Raw genomic sequence first — 21669 nt, 5'->3', positions numbered from 1 at the left:
ATATTTATTGAAAGTACTTTAATGTTAAAGTCATATCAACTTAGACAAAGAACAGTGAATATTGTGATTAATGTGTAACCGACTTTCTTACCTTAAACCTTTATTTATAGATTTTGGGATAGACTTTTAATTAAGGTCAGCTTAGTTATAAGCCCAGACGTGAATAATCATATTTTAACCTTGAGTTAATTGGTTTTGGAGATGAATTGTCGCTTGATTTGTTAGATAACCGTCTCAATTTAGTGACTTGTCGTCAGGGTGTTTGGTTGAACATTCAGACTCGAGATTTGTTATTGACTTGATGGCTGACTCTCCAAGTTGTAGTTAATCAGACTGTGACAATCGAAATTATAGTTGACTAAACGATCATACGATACATTAAGTTTCTAATGCAAAATAACACTTGTCATATTAAACAAATGAAAAATATATTTAAAATAAGATATTATTGACTATTTGACCTAAGATTTATATATATATATATATATATATATATATATATATATATATAATACATATTAGTTGTATTATTTAAAATAAAGATAACATTTTTCATAGTAAGAACTAAAATAAATATAAGAAAACTGAACATGTATTTTTGATGTAAAATGTTGGCAATATGATTGAACAAAAGTTTACATTCTACATTGTAACACTATGCAAAATTGTAGACGAAGAAAAGTAAATGTGTAAAGTATTATTATTAAAAAACTAAAAGGGGAAGTCTAGGTAAATTATTAAGATAAAAATGCACTAATCACTTTAATAATACTCACATGTGTATTACTTGATCCTAATTTATTATTATGCTTTATAATCATTTAATCAATTATAATTTGGACGGTCAATCATCAAGTCAATGACAAATCTCGAGTTCAACTGATCAACCAAACATTTCGATGATAAGTCACTAAGTCCATATGGTTATCTAACAAACTGAGTGATAATTCATCATACTGTTTGAACATAATCAAAGTAAATCAATCTTAAATTCGATTAACTTAAGATTAAAGCATGATTATTCACGTTAGGTCGTAATTAAGTCTTAATCAAAAGTTTATAATAAAATATATAAATAAAAGTTTGAAATAACAAAAAAGATTATACATTAATTATAACATTCACTGCTTTCTGTCTAAGTTGATTTAACTTTGAAATTAAAATAATTTTTACATATACAATCGGAATAGTTTGAACACACACAAAATCTCTTTAACCAGGCAAAATTTGGACTCGAAACATCAAAAACCAAACAATTGACCTTGACGAAACACTTATCATCAAGTTATGTGATAGTTTTTTAGTTATGTATGGTTACTTCTATTTTAAATTATTCTTATTCCTAATTATTTTAAAACTCAGATTTTGTAATAACAATCTCACAATCATGCCAATTATCATGGACAGAATTCAAAATTCAAATTCAAACTTCAAACACACATTTCACAATCAAATCATTGCAGAAACATAATTCAATCTACACAACCAAACAGATTCAGCTTCAATCCACACAACCAAAATAACTGAAAACATAAATAGATAGAGTTAGAAAGCTGGGTTGCCTCCCAGTAAGCGCTTGTTTAACGTCTTTAGCTTGACACTAAGAAGCACTCTGTGGTTGATCCAAGGTTTTGAAATCATCCTTCCTAAATATTATGTGCATGGAATAAGAAGAAGTACTTATTCCTTTCAGATCAGAATTTGACCAACCTACAGCTCCTTTGTCCACTTTCAAGAATTCGGTTAACTTTTCTCCCTCCAGAGTGGATATAGCATTGCTGATGATCACAGGTTTATTGTCATCTTTGTCAAGAAAAGCATACTTCAAATGTGAAAGTAGCAACTTCAAGTCCAGCTTCTTTTCTTTTATCTCTTTTTCATCAGATGGAATCTCCTTCAAAGTATCTAGACTCTGTATACATTCATCAATTAACTTCTCTTCATCTGCAAGTAAAAATTCACAAGCATCAACAAGAGTTCTTTCAAGAGGTGATGATATGTGCATCGTCTTCTGTGCCATCATGCAGACTTCCTCAAGCTCATCAGTTTGAAAGCATGTATCTTCATCATTTGGGTGAGACATTGCTTCAAAAACATTAAAATTTACTTCTTCATTCTCAACTCTCAATTTAAGCTTTCTATCATCAACATCAATCAATACTCGAGCAGTCTTCATGAATGGTCTTCCCAAAATCAAAGGAATTTCTTTATCCTCTTCCATCTCCATGACAACAAAATCCACTGGAAATAAGAATTTGTCTACCTTTACCAACACATCTTCTACTACTCCATGCGGATATTTGATTGATCTGTCTGCCAATTGTAGAGTCATGCGTGTGGGCTTCAACTCTAATTCTCCAATTTTCTTAAACATTGACAGAGGCATAAGATTGATGCTGGCTCCAAGATCAATTAACGCTTTCCCAATAGCCAGTTTACCAATGGTGCATGGAATTGTAAAACTGCCTGGATCTTTAAACTTTGGTGGAAGCAACTTCTGAATGATAGCACTGCACTGGCCCTGTACTTCTATAGTTTCTTCCTCAATATACTTTCTCTTCTTTGTGAGCAAATCTTTCATGAATTTCGAGTAAGCAGGTATTTGTTTCAGTGCTTCTGAGAAGGGCATCTTGATTTCTAGCTTCTTGAAAATATCAATGAAACTCCTGAACTGTTTTTCCTTCTCGTTTCTAGAGAAAACCTTTGGATATGGAAGAGGTTTCTCATACATCTGTTCTTTCTTTTTCTCTCCCTCTCTCGCTTTTCCACTTTCTCTATCCTCTTTCTCTTCTTCTTCATCTCCCTGTTTACTCATCTCATTTTTTTCTTCACTCACTTTTTTTTCAATCTCTCTTTCTTTCAGAATTCTTCCTGACCTTGTAGTAATAATATTGCAGTTTTCCTTTGGATTTACTTCAGTGTTTGCCCCAAAGTCCTTCTCTGGTTTTTCTTCCAACTTTTTAGCTAATTGACCCACCTGAATCTCCAAATTTCTAAGTGAGGCTTCTGTACTCTTATGGTTGGAAATTGATACCTGCATAAACTGCTGAAGAGTTTCTTCGACTTTTGAAGTTCTGTCTGTCAGAGTAGGTTGTTGCTGAAAGTTCTGTGGAGGTGGTCTATTGAAAGGAACAGCTTGTCCCATACTCGGATGAGGTCTCCATCCTTGATTAAAACTTTGACCTTGATTATAATTCGTCTGAAGACCTTGATTTCCCATATAATTTACTTCTTCATGAGACATGCTTTGCACTACACATTGACCATTATTATGATTTCCTCCGCACAATTCACAACTTTGAACCGTCTGATGTTGAGCTTGAGAAACATTCTGCAGTTCTTTAGGTAGCTGAGATAACTTCTTCATTAATGTCTCAAGTTGCTGAGTCATAATCTTGTTCTGAGCTAGTAAAGCATCTTGAGATTGAAGTTGAAGAACACCTTTTTGTTGAAATTGGGCTCTTTCACTCTGAACTTCATTATCATTTGCAGCCATGTTTTCAATCAGTTCATGTGCTTCTTCAGGCGTCTTCCATCTGATACTACCTCCAGCTGATGCATCTAACATTAACTTTGTTTGAGATTTCAGCCCTCCAAGAAACAAATTTAACATTGTAGGCTCATCAAATCCATGAGTAGGGGTTTTTCTCAGTAGGCCTTTGAATCTATCCCATGCTTGACCTAGAGTTTCATTAGCATCTTGTTGGAAAGACGAGATCTCCTGCTTTCCCTTATTGACTTTGGACTGAGGGAAGAATTTATTCAGAAATTTAGCAACCACATCATCCCAGACTGTCAGACTATTCTCTGGAAAGGAATTCAGCCACATTTTTGCATTACCAGCTAATGAGAATGGAAATAAGCTGAGTCGAATTGCTTCATCTGGAACCTGATGAATCCTCACTGTATTACAAATCTCCATGAAAGTAGCCAAGTGAGTGTATGGATTCTCGTGGGATAATCCATGAAATTGATTGTTCTGCACCAGATGAATAAGAGCTGGCTTCATCTCCATGTTAGCAGCATTCACCACTGGTCTTGCAATACTGTTGAAGTGTAGAGGTCCTGAGAAAGTATTATAATCTGCAAGAGTACGTCTTCCTTGCCCAGAACCTTCTCCAGTACGATTATCTTTCATTTCTTCTTTGTCTTGACCAGATGAAAAGTCCAGAATTTCTTCAGAAATAGTAGAGGATTCTCTAGATTCTCTACTTTGTCTCCTTCTTCTACTGTTGTTCCTTCGAGCAGTTCTTTCAATTTCCGGATCAAAAAGTAGATTTTCAACCTGTTCTCTGCTTCTCATACAAAACACAAACTAAAAAGAAACAATCCAAAAAGACACAATTTCTACAGATGATAACAATTATGCACAAGAATTCAAATATAATCACTATAAACACTTAAACAAAAGATAGCAAAAATCAACTAAACCAGATAAACAACAAACAATCAACGAAAACAAAAACAAATACCCGGCAACGGCGCCAAAAACTTGTTGAGACCTCGGCAAGTGTACCGAATCGTACAAGTAATAAACCGGTAAGTCCGGAAATCGTTTTCCCAAGAGATTTGTTTTGATTCACAGAATGATTAAAGTTTACTAATTTAGCGATTAATTTTACAACACAAGTAAGATTTGCATACAGATGAAAATAAAGTGGTAAAAACAGATGAATTAAAGTTCACTGGGGTTGATTTTCAAGTTCATCACTCAAGTAATTTTTCTACTAACGCAATTCCTCAAAATTAAGCATCAACATCCTAGGCGCATGCAGTCCTGATCTCTCAGATGACCGTTCAGAATCATTCAAACTAAATCCTAATCTCTTAGATAATTCAGTTATCAGATTTGCCTTAATCACAATGTCACAGATGACTAAGAATTTCCTCCTATGTCTAGGACTCGAAATCCTTTAGCAGTTCTATCCTAGGTCCGCGGTCTCATACATTTCTCAATGATTTAACCGTTCAAATAGCTCAGATTCTCATCATAGGCATGAATAATAAAGATAGAACACAAAATTCATACAAGATCATGCATTAATATAGAAATTACAAAGAGTTTCAGAAATGTACTCTCAACCCCAGTGAAATGGAGTTCTAGCTACACATATACATCATAGACACGATAAAGGATGGATTGGATGGTAGAAAGTGTTGAAATTCCACTCCGGAGCACCCAAAACGAGCATGGACGCGAGCTGCAGAGTCTCCCCTAGCTTCTCCCCTCCAGAACTGACTGGTTTCTGCCTCTGGATCGCGTTTTTAAAGAAAGGACCTTAAGTGATTTTTCGCTGGGCGACGAACGTACGCTCGCTGGGCGAGCGTCCGTCGCTGGGCGAGCTGGCTCGCTGGGCCACTGGTTCCTGGTCGCTAGGCCACTGATGCGCTCTGGCTGGGCCACTGGTGCGCTCTGGCTGGGCCACTGGCTCGCTGGGCCACTGGTTCCTGGTTGCTGGGCCACTGGTTCACTTCTGGCTGGGCCTCTGGTGCGCTCTGGCTGGGCCACTGATGCACACAGGGTCTCTTTGATATTATCCAATCCTTATTCTATTGCAAAAATAAACACACAAAAGCATCAAAACACACATTTAAACATTACAAACTATACTTACATCAACAAATATATACTTTTCATGAGAATTAATACTAAAACTTACTCAAAAACACAACATTTTAAGTAACAAAAGCAAGTAAAATTTACACCTATCAGGAGGTCGTCCGTTGTTTCTTCTGGGTCTCCACCGCCGTTCTCTCATCCACAATCGACGAGGATAACACCTCAAACGCTGCAAGGGGCTCCTTCACGGCGAAGAAGGAGTTGTCGGAGAAGAAGTGGAGGAGAAATCTAGGACAACGAAGAGTCGTGACACGTCGAAGAAGCTCTGATAGCTTTCGCAGCAAGGGAAGACGACGGCGACGAAGCTAAACCTTCAACGACGTTGTTTGGCGGCGGAACGGAGTTAGGGTTTCGAGTGGTTTCGTCTTCGAAGGTCGAAATCGAAGGTTTTGAAAACCCTTGTTGTTGTCTTCGTCTATACGCCATGGAATCAATCCACCACGATTGTGTGGATCGAACGAATCAATCACAGAGAAGAAAAACACCGAAACGATTCGCACTGAAAACAAACTGAACTGGCTCCACCGATAGTGCCACGGCCTCGGAGCTACCAGAAACTGCTTCCTCCCCAAATCCTAACAGTGACACCACCTTGTTCAATTGTGCCCGTCATTTCCCGGAGTTTGAAATGTCAGAAAGTACTTTCTTATACCAGTAAGTGATTTTCCAGAAGCTTTGTTGGTGATTCTTTTTTCAGTTTCAAGATTGTTAGAATTCTGCAACTTGGGCGCCTGATTAACAAAGGGTTTGCCAATGTTCAATGAACCATCAAGGGCTTTCTTTCCATCAAATTGGTTGATGAGGTTCCCTGCATTGGATAGATCTCGAAGTGGTTTTCTTCCCCAGCTCTACCTTTCCTCTGCGCCAGAAAGAGCAATATACCGTGAAAGAGAGAGAAAAAGTGAGAAAGATTCCGTGAGTGTCAGAAAAAAAAAACTTGGCATACACCGTTAGCCACCTCAGCTAATTTTTAACGTGGTTTGTTTTGGAGGACCAAAAATTATGATTTCTTTAAGGAGAGGAATCAAATCGTATAAAGTTTAAAATAAGGAAAAAAAACAAAATCGCTTGATAGTTGAGGGACTAAAAACATATTTAACCCTTAAATTATTAATGATATTGCTGATGAAGGCAGTTCATAAGGTTAATCTTGTGTAAAATCAGATTAAATTTTTATTTACCTTAGGCACCAATTAAGTTTCCGATTTCTCATTGTTGATTATCACAAGCTTATATTGCTTTTTCTTTGTACTGCAGTTATGTTGCAACTGCATTGATTAGTTCATGAAATGGAAAATGGTTTCAATATGTAGTCTTTCAATGACAAACACAATGGATTTATGTCATCTGACTCTTATCACTCTAAAATGATTTAACTTCATCTATATTAATAATATGTGTAATATATATATATATATATTATTTATTTTTTACATATATATATATATATTTACAATTTTCCAATGTCCTATTGGAAGATATTTTAGAATCACCCCAAGAGGAAATAAAATTCATTACCTTTTATGCTAAGTCATTTTTCTGTAATTGCTTTATACTACACCTAGTAAATTACATATTAAATATATTTTTTGTTGAAGGACTATACAGAAAAAAACTACAACAAAATGCAAGAAAAAACATAGTCAAGCTGAAAATAAATTATAAACACATAAGTATATTTATATTTCTAGAAAAATATAATATTGAAAGTAAATTATTGAATAAATAATAAGAATATGTAAATAATAAGATGTTTTTAGTTGATAATTATAAGTGTTTGGTGAAGTAATTAATAAATGTAAATACATAAAGATCATAACTTCAGTTATATAGAAACTAGTTAAGTTAAAGCAGTTTGGAATGTATAAGTTAGAAGTTTCTAAAATAAATTATTTTAAAATATCAACACATAAATAAAGTATAGTTATATTTCTAGAAAAATATAATATTGAAAGTAAATTATTGAATAAAAAATAAGAATAACATGTGCAATTAATCTGTGTTAATATATTGTTTATTTAAGCTAGAGATCTAAAAATAACATAATTAATGTTCTTTTAATGTTAAACAAGTTGATTAAAATATAGTTTGTAATTGATTTTCTTAAAATAGGTTATTTTAAAATAATTTGTAAGTTAAATGTTTTTAAAATAATTTATTTTAGAAACTTCTAACTTATACATTCCAAACTGCTTTAACTTAACTAGTTTCTAGCTTAGATACTGAAGTTATGATCTTTACGTATTTACATTTATTAATTACTTCACCAAACACTTATAATTATCAACTAAAAATATCTTATCCTTTACAAATTAATTTACCAACTAGTTTTATCAAATAGAACACTTGTTATAACATATTATTAACCTTAATTTTAACAACGACAATTCAATCATGACTAAGATTCTTTTATATAACATAACTTACAGTACATCGTACTTAGTCTACTGAAAAAAACTATTTTGGCCAATAAATGACATTATTTACAAAAAAAAATGTTAATAACACGTTATGTTACGAATTTGAAAATAATAATTTCTTTTATATATATTCTTTTCATTTTAAAAATAAGTAATTTTTTGTTTATTTTAATGAATAAAGTTGATCTGTTTTAAATAAATAATTATTTATTTTAAATTTAAATAAGCTGATCCACAAATAGAAATTATACTTTAATATTTATTGTTTGTTTTATTTTATCAATATCCATCTGTCTACATTTATCAATATTTTACAAATTCATAGTTTCCGAGTCGGGTCGAACTAACTGAGTTGATCCGGGTTTGTCATGACACTATCGCTCTTCTCCCTCGTCTTTACGCATCACTCTACGAAGAACTCTTGCTCTCGTCTCTTTCTGACTCTCCTTGTCGATTCATCTTTGCTGCGACGTTGGTGTTCGTTTGTTTTGTTGATTATGATTTGTGAGTGTTTGAGTTAAGGTGCTGTGTGTTAATGTGAATCTGCAATTCGAATCAGGTGAGCTTTTTGTTTAACAATGGCTGCGGAAGACAAGTGGTGCGTGGTGACCGGAGGGAGGGGTTTTGCCGCTCGGCATCTGGTGGAAATGTTAATCCGGCAAAACGAATATTGCGTTCGCATCGCCGATTTGGAAGACAGCATTGTTCTCGAGCCCCCCGAACAGTTGGGGCTTCTCGGCCAGGCCTTGAACTCCGGCCGGGCCCAATACGTCTCCCTCGATCTTCGCAACAAGGCCCAAGTCCTAAAAGGTGATAAACCTCTTCTTTTCTCTCTCAATTGTAGCAACATTTGCACTCGCTGATGTTGGTTTTATGAGTAGTGCAGCATTAGAAGGAGTTGAGGTTGTGTTCCACATGGCTGCTCCAAACTCTTCCATTAACAACTACCAACTTCATTATTCCGTCAATGTGCAAGGTGAACCTCACTCTTCTGTGTATTTGCTTGTTTGAAGTTTGAATCTGCTGAGATTTTTCCTATGTAAGGGACAAAGAATGTCATCGATGCTTGCGTGGAGCAGAGGGTGAAGCGACTCATTTACACCAGCTCTCCCAGCGTTGTTTTCGATGGCGTTCATGGGATTCATAATGCTGACGAAACAATGCCTTATACACCTTCGGTATACACTTTAGCAACTCTTCTTTTACTGAATTCACAAATTACCATACGTGAACTTGAGAAAGATAGATAATGTATAGTGTGAGCACTGGGGCTATATGTTTGTTATAAGACTAGCTCGGGGTGGTCCTAAGCCGAATTCTATTTGTTTGTTTCAGCCTAATGATCATTACTCAGCTACAAAAGCCGAGGGTGAGACATTGGTTATTAAAGCTAATGGGACTAATGGGCTCCTAACGTGTTGTATACGCCCTAGTAGCATTTTTGGGCCCGGTGATAGACTGTTGGTGCCTACACTTGTTGATACTGCCAGAAAAGGGAAATCCAAGGTAGATGTTGTTTTTCCTTTTAATGCTATAGATTTTAGTGCCTTTATATTTAGCATCTTTTCTAAGGTAGGAAATGTCTCTATTACATATGCACATGACCAAAGGAAACTTCCATTCTATTAGGTATGCTTTATGACCTCATTTGCCTTACGGTTGAGTCCAATGAAATAATTTAACCTTTAGTTTGACTGGTTTTTTTGAGCCTGTTGACTGATTTTAGTGTGTAACCAATTGGGCTGTCGCTCAAGGTTATTGTTTCTTTTGCATATTTGGAGTCTTAGTAAATATTTGGTGCTTTTTGCTGTATAAATTACTAATTCAGTACTAATGGAAATGTAATCTTGAATTTTTTTATTAGCCTTAGGAACATCTTGAAGAATCAGAGGCTAACTCAGATTGAATTAAATCGGACTCAGACTGCAAACTAAAACATTTTTCTATATAGCTTTGGGAGGAATATGTTCACAAATGGTTGCAAAGCAATTAACTTCTTAGCAGAAACTGCTTTCAGTCTTTCTTTGATTCTCTTATTTATATTTCTCTTTTGACCAGTTCCTTATTGGCGATGGAAATAATGTTTATGATTTCACATATGTTGGAAATGTGGCTCATGCCCACATATGTGCTGAACGAGCTTTGGCTTCAGAAGAGCCAGTTTCAGAGAAAGCTGCTGGAGAGGTACCACTGAGATTCTGTAATTACTTTTATTTGTGTTTGTAAATGAAAATTAAATAGTAGACTTCCAGAGATGATGATGATTTGTTTGAAGGTTTAGGGTAGAGTCTCTTCATTTGGGAAAAAGAGGAAACATGAAAGAATGCTTGAGAAAGATTTGCCAGTGACCTTTGTTAAATTAAGAATGAATTATTGCATTTGCATTCTCATACTAAAGAGGTGGGAAAAATGATTGATTTGCAAGTTAGGAAACTTAGCAATTACTGTAGTATTTTCTTGCTAACGGATATTCGTTTTGTAGGTATATTTCATAACAAATATGGAGCCTATGAAATTTTGGGAGTTCGTTTCAGTGGTATTGGATGGTCTTGGATATGAAAGGTACTTTATTACAACCGTCACCATAAGTTATTTCGTTCCCTTGTTATGTAACCTCGTTTTCTTTTTTCTTTTTATTTGAGATTCTCTCATAATGTAAAACCAAGGATTCAAGACACCAATATTTCATGCAATTTTTAAACTTTTCTTCTTACTAATAATCTATAAAAATAGCAATTTGAATCTCAGAAAATGAGTATTTATAATCCTAGAGTGACCGGTAGTCAAATCGTAATCAAACACCAAGGCTAACTATAGATATGGGAAATTTACCTCTATTTAAAATTCGAATAACATAAACTATTGTGTTAAAAAAAAGACATGTATTTACTCTGCGTCTCCCTTGCTCAATTCATAGTAAAAAGGAACGTGATGGCAGTTTCAATTGTCAGATTATGAATAAAATTCTTATGTGATTATACTCAGTTAACGCTTATACATTGATATCAATGAACACAGAGAAGGTGAAAAGATAAAAGAAATTATTGTATTATTGCTCATTCTGCCTAAACAAAACAGAGGAGAAGAATCCCTCACCACACGAGATATCCTCCTGACCTCATTCCCAATTACCTCAAATGCCAGCCTCCTCCACTCGTGCTCCCCCTCCCCTCTATGTTCTCCCTTTCTCTCTCTTCAAAACAGAGAAAGAAATCTTTCTGTTATGATCCCAATCATTGGGTGTGTACAGGTGGACCCCACAAAATGGGTTTCCAGTTCTTCCTTTCATATACCTTACTGAACTTCCCTCTTTGCCCTTTTTTCTTTAGAATTATATTTGTATCATACATCCTTTTTCTTTGTTTTTTTTTTTCATAGTATGAAAGATGCAAACTTTGGTTGTCCTTTATCATCAGTAGCTCAAGTTGCTGTCAATTTGGGATGTTGGATTATGGGATTTTCTGTCTTGCTGTCCTGACCAGTGGCTATTATTTTTAATCTATTTTATTCATATGGATGACTTCCATATGTGAATTAGAATATTGGACTCTATTATTAATCAATCATTCCTAAGTTTTGAAATTTCTTGCATTTATATTTGAAATAAATAATATAATTATGCCTTTTCATTCAGAAAAACAAACATAAACATTGTTGAGGCATTATCAGTGCTATTTTCTTGCTATCTGAGGCATGTTATCTTTTGCAGGCCGAGAATAAAGATACCTGCTGCTGTTATCTTGCCCATTGCGCATTTGGTGGAATGGATATATAGGCTGCTTGGCCCATATGGGATGCAGGTGCCTCAGTTAACCCCTTCAAGGATTAGACTCGTGACCTGCAGCAGAACTTTCGATTGCTCAAAAGCAAAGGATCGCCTTGGCTATGCCCCCATCGTAACAATGCAGGTCTCTGATATTTATGAAAAGTAATAATATAATATAACCTCTATTCTTGACTTTCATCTTGTTCATGCCTCTAAATAGAAAAACATGATGAGAAGTTGGCTAACTCCATGCCCCCAAAATCACTGATAATACCAAATTAGGATTATATAATATATTATGAAAACAAGTATGAGATGGTTTCCTTAAATGAATGATGTTTTAGTGCAATATAGTGTACGAGTACATCTATTGCTATGAATATATACATAATCATACTTGCCTGGATGCTTCTCCCATATTAATGATGTTGTAATTTTTCTTGCAGGAGGGCCTGCTGAGGACAATTGAATCATATGCACACTTGAAGGCAGAAAATCAACCTAAAACTAAAAGAGAAGGTCCCTCAAAAGCTTCTAAATATCTTGGAAGTGGAAGAGGTGTGAATAATCAATTATATGTATCTAATTTCTTTGTTGGACAATCTGGACTTGCTTGTAAAGGAGAATTCCTCTGTTAATATAACCAATTGCCATATATAATAGAAACATGGTGGCTGGCTACTCTTCCGTTACTGTATCACATGGTTGATTGATTTTGATTATCTAATGAATCTTATTAGATTGTGATCAAGAGCATTTTCACAGACATTAAATACATAGCACTTATTTTCCACAGGTAAATTGTAATAGATGGAGCAGGAAGTTGTAGTTTATGCTCACAATCCCATCATCATGTACTGCGAATTATCCATATGTTTTAACCTTGTTGGTTTTTTTTTTTTTTTAATTTGTTATAAAGCATGTGTGTGTTTGATGTGCTAGTTCTAAGAAGCCTGAAACATCAATGCTATCGGATCTCTTCTACTTACTATGCAAACACTACAGTGTAACCAGTTTACGCTTGGAGTCATTTTACACTTTACATTTATTTATCTAAAAGTTTTGATTGAATTGCTAATTTGCAGTGGCTGACACATTGCTTTGGAAGGATAAAAAGCAAACTCTCATCACATTGTTTGTCTTGATTGCAATATACTTCAACTTCATTGCATCTGAAAATACCATCATTAGTGCTCTGACAAAAGTTCTATTGTTCACATCGATCTTTTTATTCATTCATGGCGTTCTACCTGCAAAAATGTAAGTACACTATGTACTGTTGGATATTGCAGTTGTCAATTTAACATTGTATGCCACTATTAACTTGTACAATGATGTATTATTATTATGATAACTATTAAGTTAATCCAGTTGTTAGAAAAGCATTGAAGTTTTCAATGTGAGAATAAACTTGTGCAGGTTGGGGTATACTGTTGAGAAAATGCCCAAATCATGGTTTCATTTGTCAGAAGATAGGTCACATAAATGTGCTCTCTCAGTGGCCTCGTCATGGAATATTGCTGTGAATGTTTTGAAGTCCCTTGCAGAAGGGAATGATTGGGTATTGTTATTAAAGGTATCTCTGCACTGCATTGCCTATATTTTCCTTGCCATTGCTTGCTATTGTGATTATGATGTATAGGATGCATTAATTATAAAAATCCTATCCCTTTAATATACTATTATTATTAATATAATAAAATATGCAATATTAATAATAAAAATATCATTTTCCTTGATTTATTTTATTTTTAAATTAAAAAGTAGTCATGCGGTATGTCAGTAAACTTGTCAGTGAATTTGTGAAACTCTATAGGTGAAACCCATATTTTTGGAACCTTCATGTTGAAATTTCCATGTAAAATTTTGCATATAATGAAGTTTTCTGTTTACAAATGCAAAAATTTACCGAGTATAATTTTCTCAAGTATCAGAATCGCTGAAACATCTTTCCTTTGATGATCAATAGGTTGTTCTCTATCTGTTCATTCTTAGCTTCCTTGGAGCCTTTTCACTTCAGAACTTGTATACGATAGGTTCTCTCCCTCTCTCTTTCTCTTTCGTGCTTGCACACACACTTGTACATATGCATGTGGGAACATGACTTTGTCTGTGCCGAAAATATGCTATATGCTATTATGCTTGCCTGTATTTAATTAAATCTATTTCTGCTACCAGTAAAATTGTGACTGGAGGTCTATATATTAAATTCACAATTTGTGAAATTGATGAATTTTGAATCATGTTTGTTTACTTTCTAATGAAAAGAATCATTTGCAATCAGCATTCAGATGTCTGTACCCCTGTTCACTTATGGATACCTCATTGAATAATTTGACTTATTATTCCTGAGGTTGACAAGTTTCATGTTGCACCTCACTTATTTTCTATTGATGTGTCTTGTTTAAATCCAGAGACCAGAAGAGACTAATACAAGTTTTACTTTTTCTTTTTTCTTATTTTTAGGTGGTGAATGATACTAATTTTTTTCTTGTGGTGGTTACAGGAGTTACATTTGCATTTATAGCTTTCTACGTATACGAACAGAAGGAGGAAGACATTGATGGCATGTTTATAAAAACACATTCTTTTAGTTGCAAATTGAAATCTGATCTCACCAAAAAGTTTCTTTCTTCAAAGAAGATTGATTGATAGGCTTTTTTCTTGATAGTTGCACCTTAAATATTCTATTGAGTTCCATGTATGACTATAATTGTAATTTGAACACTTCTCAATATCAAAGATCAGATGAAGGATGATGTGCATGGTCATTTGGATTTTATGGAAATAAATATATTAATGGTTTCCAGCACTGGTATACTACGTCGAAAAAAAAACATTTCTACCAATGTCTTAAAAGTGTCAAAATACTGTGAAGAATACTCTTTAAATATTATTTTTATAATAATTATGAACACTAGTACTTAAATTTATTCAAATATAAAACAAATAACAATTGTTAATTGTTTTATCTGAATTGTAAAAAGAAAGTGCAATAATTAACAAATAAGTCAATTTCAACACAACAATTAACTTCAAAATAAAACATGTTCTTATTTTAGAAAGAGTTTAATTTTCACAAATAAACATATACTAGTAAAACTTGCATATTTGTAGTTTTTTTTTATTGTATTCAAATGCTTATTAAACTAATTAATTAATCATATAAATTAAATCATAACACCAATACTTTATTTAGGAAATACAGCTATTCATGCAAATGTTATATCTAATTGAAAATGCAATGTTTAATTTTGAATAAAATCTTTGAGGATAAAAGTAAACATATGATTTTATAAAGAAATCAATTTTGAAATTTCTATGATTTTAGCTTTTCTAGGATTGAATATGAAAAATAAATGGACAAAAATACCCTCTGTGATTTTTCAGAATGCAAAAAATACCCATTCCTATATTTATATTTTATTATTATTAGGAATATGAATGACATTGCTGTGAAAATAATATAAAATGACAATTTTCATGTTAACTATTACTATTACGGGAAACTAAATAATTATATATATATATATATATATATTATAACAATATAATTAAATTTTCTAGTTAAATATTTAATTTGATAAAAAAATGCCTGCATGTAATTTTTCAAAAAATTATTTTAAATTTTACAACCTAAATATTTAAATCATTTAATTTTATATAAATTTTTAGTAATGTTAACAGTACTAAAGAACCTATTAATATTGTTTTTATTGATCTTTCCGCAGACAAAGGTTCATCGTCAACCCATTCATCAAGTGTTAGTTGGTTGGTTACCAGCAAGTTAAAGAGAGTGTATTCAGAGAACTTGAGGTTGTGAATCAATGGCACACTCTCTGAGTTTTGCTCCTTTTTCTTCCTTCAAAGCCTCGTGCAGACCAGGTAACTAGCTCACTCTCTCTGTGCGTTCTCACGCGTCTTTTGGAAGACTTCAATAACTGAATGTGGTTTTTCCTACTTTTGCTATCACTTTAAAAGCAGTTACTGGTAATTTGGTTGCCCCAAAGGCTTTTTGGATAAACGAAGCCTGCCACAATTCTAAAGTTCGGAACTTTCAATCTTTGAAGGTTAAGGTAAGGTTGATTTTTGTGTCCCATTTAAAATAACATGTTTCTTGGTATCCAGTTATTATGTCAAGACTCTATTGTGTTGAAAATTCATGTGTCGTGAGTTGAAATCTTCTCTAGTGCTGATTTAATGCAGGCTACGGATGATAATAAACAAACCAAAGCAAAGAGTATCGTTTGCCCAGACTGTGAAGGAAATGGTTAGTGAAAATGTGGATTGCTATTCGTAAGCACTTCAGTTTGGTGGTTTTTTTCTTATTCTTTCTTTCTTTCTGTAGGTGGGTTGAGTATTTTTTTTTTTAACACTAATCCTTCTTTATGCACAACGATAAGAGAACACAAAGAACATCACAATATAGAAATAATATCTTTAAATCTAAGTAGTATCATTAAGATTTGAAATTGAAAATATGAATTTTCCCTAGGTGATTGATAACTCTAGGGCATGTCAAATGACAAATGTTAGTTTGGTACAAGGAGATGAAAATGGACTTTGTAAAAGTATAGATTGCTGGGTGCTTTCTTGTCTTGTTGAGAAATTTTAGACCTTTTCCTTGAAAATTGTCGTGCCAGTAGTGAAAAAAAAAACATGTTTTAAAACTCTGTTAACTTGATCACTTACTAACTTGAGTATAGTTTGTACTGATATCACCTTAGGATATAGTGACAAAGTGATGTTTCATTCAGTGAAAACTACGCATTTGTCTGTTACTCATCCGTTAATTAGTATTAGTGTCTTATTCCCCGTTATATAAGTCAATAGGACGGGCTAGAGATGCATTCATGCACTTTGGCCCTCAGATGCCAATTAGTGTCTGTTTGGAATACCAATAATTCTTGAGGATGGACTGTGGCCTGTTGCTTTTTCACATTATTTTTCAAAAGCTATCGTACAGTGCAAGTTTTTCTCCTTCCATAAGAAATCTTGGCATTTAATTCACTGAGCTGTCTTTCTTCTCAACTGCAAGGTGCAATATCATGCACTCAATGCAAAGGTACTGGAGTTAATTCTGTAGATCACTTCAATGGACAATTTAAAGCTGGTGGATTATGTTGGCTATGCAGGTAAGGGCACTAGATCTTACATTTCAGGTTCTATTCCTTATTATTAGTGTGAGCTTGTGAGTATTCCATGTTATGTGTTGTATCATTGTATGGCAAATCAACTTCACAATATATTACTTTTTCCACACCATGCTTTCGATTAAAGAACAGATAGGGTTAATATTTGAGCCAAAACAGCTCAAGACTGAAATCTGTAATACTAAATGGAAGTAGGATTGTTGTTATCATGCTTCTGGTCAAGTCATCACTGCAAAGTTGTTTCTCCTTTTCAGTCAGCAATAACAATAATTTTCAAGGTAAGATGATCACTACCAACAGTTGAAACGAATAATGACTGGGTAGTAGCCAATTGTTTCCCAGAATTTGGTGTTAATGATACTAGATTCCAATAATCATAATTATATTTTAGAAAGAGTTGTATAAAAGATGTCTAGTTGTTTCAATTACCCAAGCACATGATCATATCATAGCGATCAGAACTCACCTCAAATTCCAGGAAACAAGTGCATGTACATTAGAGCTAACAGGTACATTCTTGCAACCATCTAACTTGTTATTGTCACTGTTGTTTTCATCAAGTTTAAATTGGCCCTTAGTCTTAGTGAACCAGCATAAAGAAACTCTTTTTAAGTTCAGGTATTGTGTGATTTCCAGATTGATCAGACTGCTCTACTATCAATACCATCTTATCTTTTCGCCTAGCCCTTGTTTTGGACGAAACATCTTAAGGAAGAATTGGGACTCAAATTTTCGCTCTAATTTAAAACTCCATCTTCTATAGAGAACCATGTCAATACCATTATGTCCTTTGGTTGTATATGGATCCTTCTCAACAAAGGTTGTGTAGTAAGTAGGGGATTATCAAGACAAAAATATCCTAATATTTTAATACTAATTAGGAAAAATATTCTTAGAATCTTCACATTCATTCCAATAGATTTTATTTCATTTTTTAAGAGAATGTGATTGTTACAAAGGTATTGTTTCACTTGCTAGATGCCATGGTGGTCATTGTCTGTAAGAACAATGTCATCAACATATACTACACCTAGCATTCAGATGACGGTAAAGTACTGAATGATCCACCTTACTGCAAGTCTTTCCAAATTGTTGGACAAAAGTGCTAAATTCTCCAAATTAGGCTCCAAGAGACTGCTTGCTCCATATAAATTTCTTTCTACAAATCCTCATTAAGAATAAACCCAAACTTGTCATAACCTCGGTCAATCTACCAAACCATGCTCTTAGGAATTGTTTCGGCCCATATCAAGTCTTTCTTAACTTGTAAACATTTCCAGCAGCAACATGTCCTTCATAGACTAGGGGGAGTCCATGTATATATCTTCATCAAGGTCTCCATGTAGGAATGCATTCTTCGCATCGAACTACTGCAGATCCCAATCATGATTTTCTCATGACAATATTACTATGACTTTGTTCATCATAAACGTCTCCAAGTAAACCACACCATAGGTTTGAGTGAATCCTTAGGCCATTAATCTCGCCTTATAACTTTCAATGGTCCGATCAGTCCAATATTTCACTATATATACCCACTTACACCCACTGGATTTTTCCAGCTGGTAGGGTGACAAGTTCTCAGGTCCTGTTCATGTTTAACACCTTTTAATTTCCACAACCATGGCTTGTTTCTATTTCCTACCATTTGCTTCATATACAAAGGAAGGTGTGATTATAGAGTTTAGGTTTGTGAGAAAGGTTTTGTGTTTAGGGTAGATTTTTTCAAAGGACAGGAAATTTGGTAGAGGGTAAAGAGGCTGTTGGATCTGTTGGGTGCATGTTTAGGTTCTCTTTCTAAGGGCAATGCTCAAATTTAGAAAGAATAATATATTTCTTCAGCATTTCAATAATGAGGCCATTGGTCCTATTAATACATGAGCCTACTGTTTATTTTAGAAAATATGGAGAACCAATTCTCTGGAAACAAATCACTGTAATTATGGTACTCTAGTCAAATACATAATCCTAGTTTTAATAACAAAGATACACCCATAAATAAAATTATAGAAAGGATAAAAGAAAAACTTTCTAAAATACATAATGAGCAGCACGATTTGACATCATACAATAGAAACAAGTGACATGAGATGGATAAGATGGTTTTCTAAACTTTCTAAAAACTTTTGGTTCTTTTGGTTGGTCCAAGATTAGTTTCTAATAAGGGACATTAAGGTTTCATGTGCCCAGGCTTACCACACTTATAACATATGATGTTTGAGGGCTGATCAACTCTTTTTTCTTATCCTGTTCGGTTGCTGACCTTTGTTTTTGTTCTTGTTTCTCAACAACTTTGAAACCTTTTTGACAAGCAAACCTAGATTTTTACTATCTAAATGTGCATCCAGTTTCTTTGAGTCATCTTTCAAGGCAATTCTTTTCTTCTTGTTGCCTTCTTAACTCATCATTGAGTCTTCTTAACTCAAGTTCATGTTCTCTCAACTTTCCAAAGAGTGTTGTCATGTGCATGAATTTCAAGTCCCTTCGGTTCAAAAATTTCAAACATGTTTGACTGCCAAGACCTGTTCAAACTTTTCAAGATTTTTATATTTAATTCTTGAGTATAAAATTTCTTACCTAGAGCAACCAAATAATTGACCACATGATTGAATCTTATATGGACTTCATAGATGCTCTCACCCTACTGCATTGTGAACATTTCATACTCTCCGACCAATGTGTTCTTCCTTCATCATTTCCCATTTTCAATTCCTTAATGGGTAACCTCCAAAATTTCCCACATTTATTTGGTCGTCTTTCACATAGAAATTCTGTAGAACTAATCCAAGGTGAGGGTAGAGGCTATGCGTTTCCTTCTTTTCACATCATATTGAGCCTTTTTTGTTTCATCAGCTAGCTATCCAGATGGAAAAATATTTCTCTTTGTGCACATCATTAATTACATGCATAGGAATACATGGTTCATTTATTATAATATCCCATATGCCTCTATAAATAAATTCCAAAGAGATTTGCATTCTCACTTTTCAAAAGAGATCATTTTCACCACAAAATGAGGGGAGGTATGTTTATTGCAGCCCTTTAACAAAGGTTTGGTTTGGCAAAGCCATTCACAAAAATGAAAAAAGGATATATGTTGAGCAACTTTCAAAAACCAAATCTAAGGCTAAATGTTGGAAATGAATGAGAGAGTATGCTAAACCAAAACCAGGGGCTGAATTGATTTTGAAAGCCTTTTGAAAAGATTTACCCTTTTTAAATATTGTCATGAATGCTTAGTTTGTTTCATTAAGCCACCTTATTTTTGGATGTGGAAAAGTTGGTGACTAGAATGCAAGGATTTTCACGTGGTTCTCTGTAGTGGTTGAACTGTAATTGTTTATAGGCTAAGCATGACCTGTTACCATTATTTATATTATTTGTGTGATTTTGAACTCCATTCCTTGAACTTCAAATATCAGTAGGCTTTGGGAGTTGGATTATACTCATTTGATTGAAGTCTCATTGGTTTGGCTGCAATCTAATTCGTATCCAATGAATGTTTCTAGCAGGGGAAAAAGAGACATATTGTGTGGAAGCTGTAATGGAGCTGGCTTTCTTGGTGGATTCATGAGCACGTTTGATGATTAGAAAATTGCCCAGATTGACTATTACAAGAAATTTTTATAGTGATGGCCAAAGAAATGAGTGGAGATTACGAAGCAACATGAATGTTCTTCTGTTGGTATAGTTAAGTAATGTTATCCTTTAAACGAGGTTTAAGTCATCGCGGATATGTTCGTGGTTTTAGTTTGTACCAAGTTTTATTATTAGTGTTAGCGTTAAAAATTATAAATACTATTTAAGATAATTAAGCTAATAAGAATGTTTTAATCTTAATACAGGGATACATATGTTGTAATTTTAAAATGTTATTTTAAAGTTCAGGTTACCGTTGTTGTAGTTGATTACTATGAAAGAGTAACTTGATTTCTCAGCAGTTGAATTATGTCAGAGTTTCCAAGTGATTGGGTAACAGGCACACATCTTTGTTTTTTTAACATCATAAAAATACAATTTGTTAGTTTACAACAAAAGAGGACGTAGTTTTTCTTCTTAACGAGCGCCCTGTGATAGATAGGCTTTACAATTGTGCCACAACTGCCTTTGAACCTGTCGTCATTACGTTGTACCTCTATTCCCTGCTGCACCTTTGCTTAGGAAGCTACCATGTAGATTTCGAAAAGCTTGTTTCCCAAATTTATTTCATGTGTTTTATAAAACATTTCTATAATGTATTTATATGTTTTATGAAGTGCGTTTTGAAAATCTTATTTCAGAAATATCGAAAAGCTTGTTTTGGAATATTTTCATAATAAATAATAATTCAGAAGTCACTACTACAAAGGGTATAATGGTTATTCTAAAAATTATGCGGGTGGAGATAAAAAAGCATACACTTTTTGCTTTATGACTTCATGATGGACCCTCTAGCAATTTTTTCTATCGCAAAATACTTTTATCTGGACCATGGTTTCTTCTTGCATCCTTTTGGAGAGTGAAATGAGAAAAATTAACCCTACTAAAAAAGTATAAATTTTGGTCTACCTTGCTCTTTCATTACATGGGCACAAAAAATTGTCTTCCCAGAAGCGTTCACAACTAGAGCAGGCAACTTGACCATGGCTTCATAATCAATCTTAACTTATTCTTGAATAAGTCTCATTTTAGGAAGATCTAAATTAAGGAAGCTAAAACCTTAGGTCAAAG

The 21669-nt window shown here is 33.8% G+C and overlaps 2 protein-coding genes across 6 annotated transcripts; both read left to right on the top strand.

The window, feature by feature from the left end:
• The first annotated feature begins 8369 nt into the window (after window positions 1–8369).
• LOC108330047 (3beta-hydroxysteroid-dehydrogenase/decarboxylase) lies at window positions 8370–14577 on the top strand. 2 transcript variants are annotated; one of them, XM_017564496.2, is made up of 13 exons: window positions 8370–8511; window positions 8600–8850; window positions 8927–9016; window positions 9085–9218; window positions 9376–9546; window positions 10099–10224; window positions 10523–10602; window positions 11750–11948; window positions 12253–12364; window positions 12892–13066; window positions 13226–13382; window positions 13776–13842; window positions 14313–14577. In XM_017564496.2, the coding sequence occupies exons 2-13, from the start codon at window positions 8619–8621 to the stop codon at window positions 14456–14458; spliced, it is 1689 nt and encodes a 562-aa protein (XP_017419985.1). In that variant the 5' UTR covers window positions 8370–8511; window positions 8600–8618; the 3' UTR covers window positions 14459–14577. The 2 variants fall into 2 exon arrangements, with proteins under 2 accessions (XP_017419985.1, XP_017419986.1); XM_017564497.2 differs by having other exon boundaries at window positions 8373–8517.
• A 944-nt stretch (window positions 14578–15521) lies between these two features.
• LOC108331041 (protein BUNDLE SHEATH DEFECTIVE 2, chloroplastic) lies at window positions 15522–20876 on the top strand. Of its 4 annotated transcripts, none has more exons than XM_052877214.1 (5): window positions 15522–15691; window positions 15791–15882; window positions 16013–16076; window positions 16845–16941; window positions 20472–20876. In XM_052877214.1, the coding sequence occupies exons 1-5, from the start codon at window positions 15634–15636 to the stop codon at window positions 20548–20550; spliced, it is 390 nt and encodes a 129-aa protein (XP_052733174.1). In that variant the 5' UTR covers window positions 15522–15633; the 3' UTR covers window positions 20551–20876. The 4 variants fall into 4 exon arrangements, with proteins under 4 accessions (XP_052733174.1, XP_017421145.1, XP_017421144.1 ...); XM_017565656.2 differs by having other exon boundaries at window positions 20469–20876; XM_017565655.2 differs by having other exon boundaries at window positions 15788–15882.
• Window positions 20877–21669: the final 793 nt, after the last annotated feature.

The sequence above is a fragment of the Vigna angularis genome, chromosome 4, assembly GCF_016808095.1.
Source record: "Vigna angularis cultivar LongXiaoDou No.4 chromosome 4, ASM1680809v1, whole genome shotgun sequence".
NCBI classification, from domain to species: domain Eukaryota; kingdom Viridiplantae; phylum Streptophyta; class Magnoliopsida; order Fabales; family Fabaceae; genus Vigna; species Vigna angularis.
The sequence above is the reverse complement of the archived record's forward strand: the minus strand, read 5'-3'. Positions and strand labels throughout refer to the sequence as shown.

What these genes read in the sequence shown, in the direction of transcription:
- LOC108330047 (XM_017564496.2), top strand. Translation starts at nt 8,619, where the DNA reads ATGGCTGCGGAAGACAAGTGGTGCGTGGTGACCGGAGGGAGGGGTTTT. An exon ending in CAATGCCTTATACACCTTCG is followed by an intron (nt 9,219 to 9,375) that starts GTATACACTTTA and finishes TGTTTGTTTCAG; the next exon opens with CCTAATGATCATTACTCAGC. An exon ending in TCAGAACTTGTATACGATAG is followed by an intron (nt 13,843 to 14,312) that starts GTTCTCTCCCTC and finishes TGGTGGTTACAG; the next exon opens with GAGTTACATTTGCATTTATA.
- LOC108331041 (XM_017565654.2), top strand. Translation starts at nt 15,634, where the DNA reads ATGGCACACTCTCTGAGTTTTGCTCCTTTTTCTTCCTTCAAAGCCTCG. An exon ending in TTCAATCTTTGAAGGTTAAG is followed by an intron (nt 15,883 to 16,012) that starts GTAAGGTTGATT and finishes GATTTAATGCAG; the next exon opens with GCTACGGATGATAATAAACA. An exon ending in CCCAGACTGTGAAGGAAATG is followed by an intron (nt 16,077 to 16,844) that starts GTTAGTGAAAAT and finishes CTCAACTGCAAG; the next exon opens with GTGCAATATCATGCACTCAA.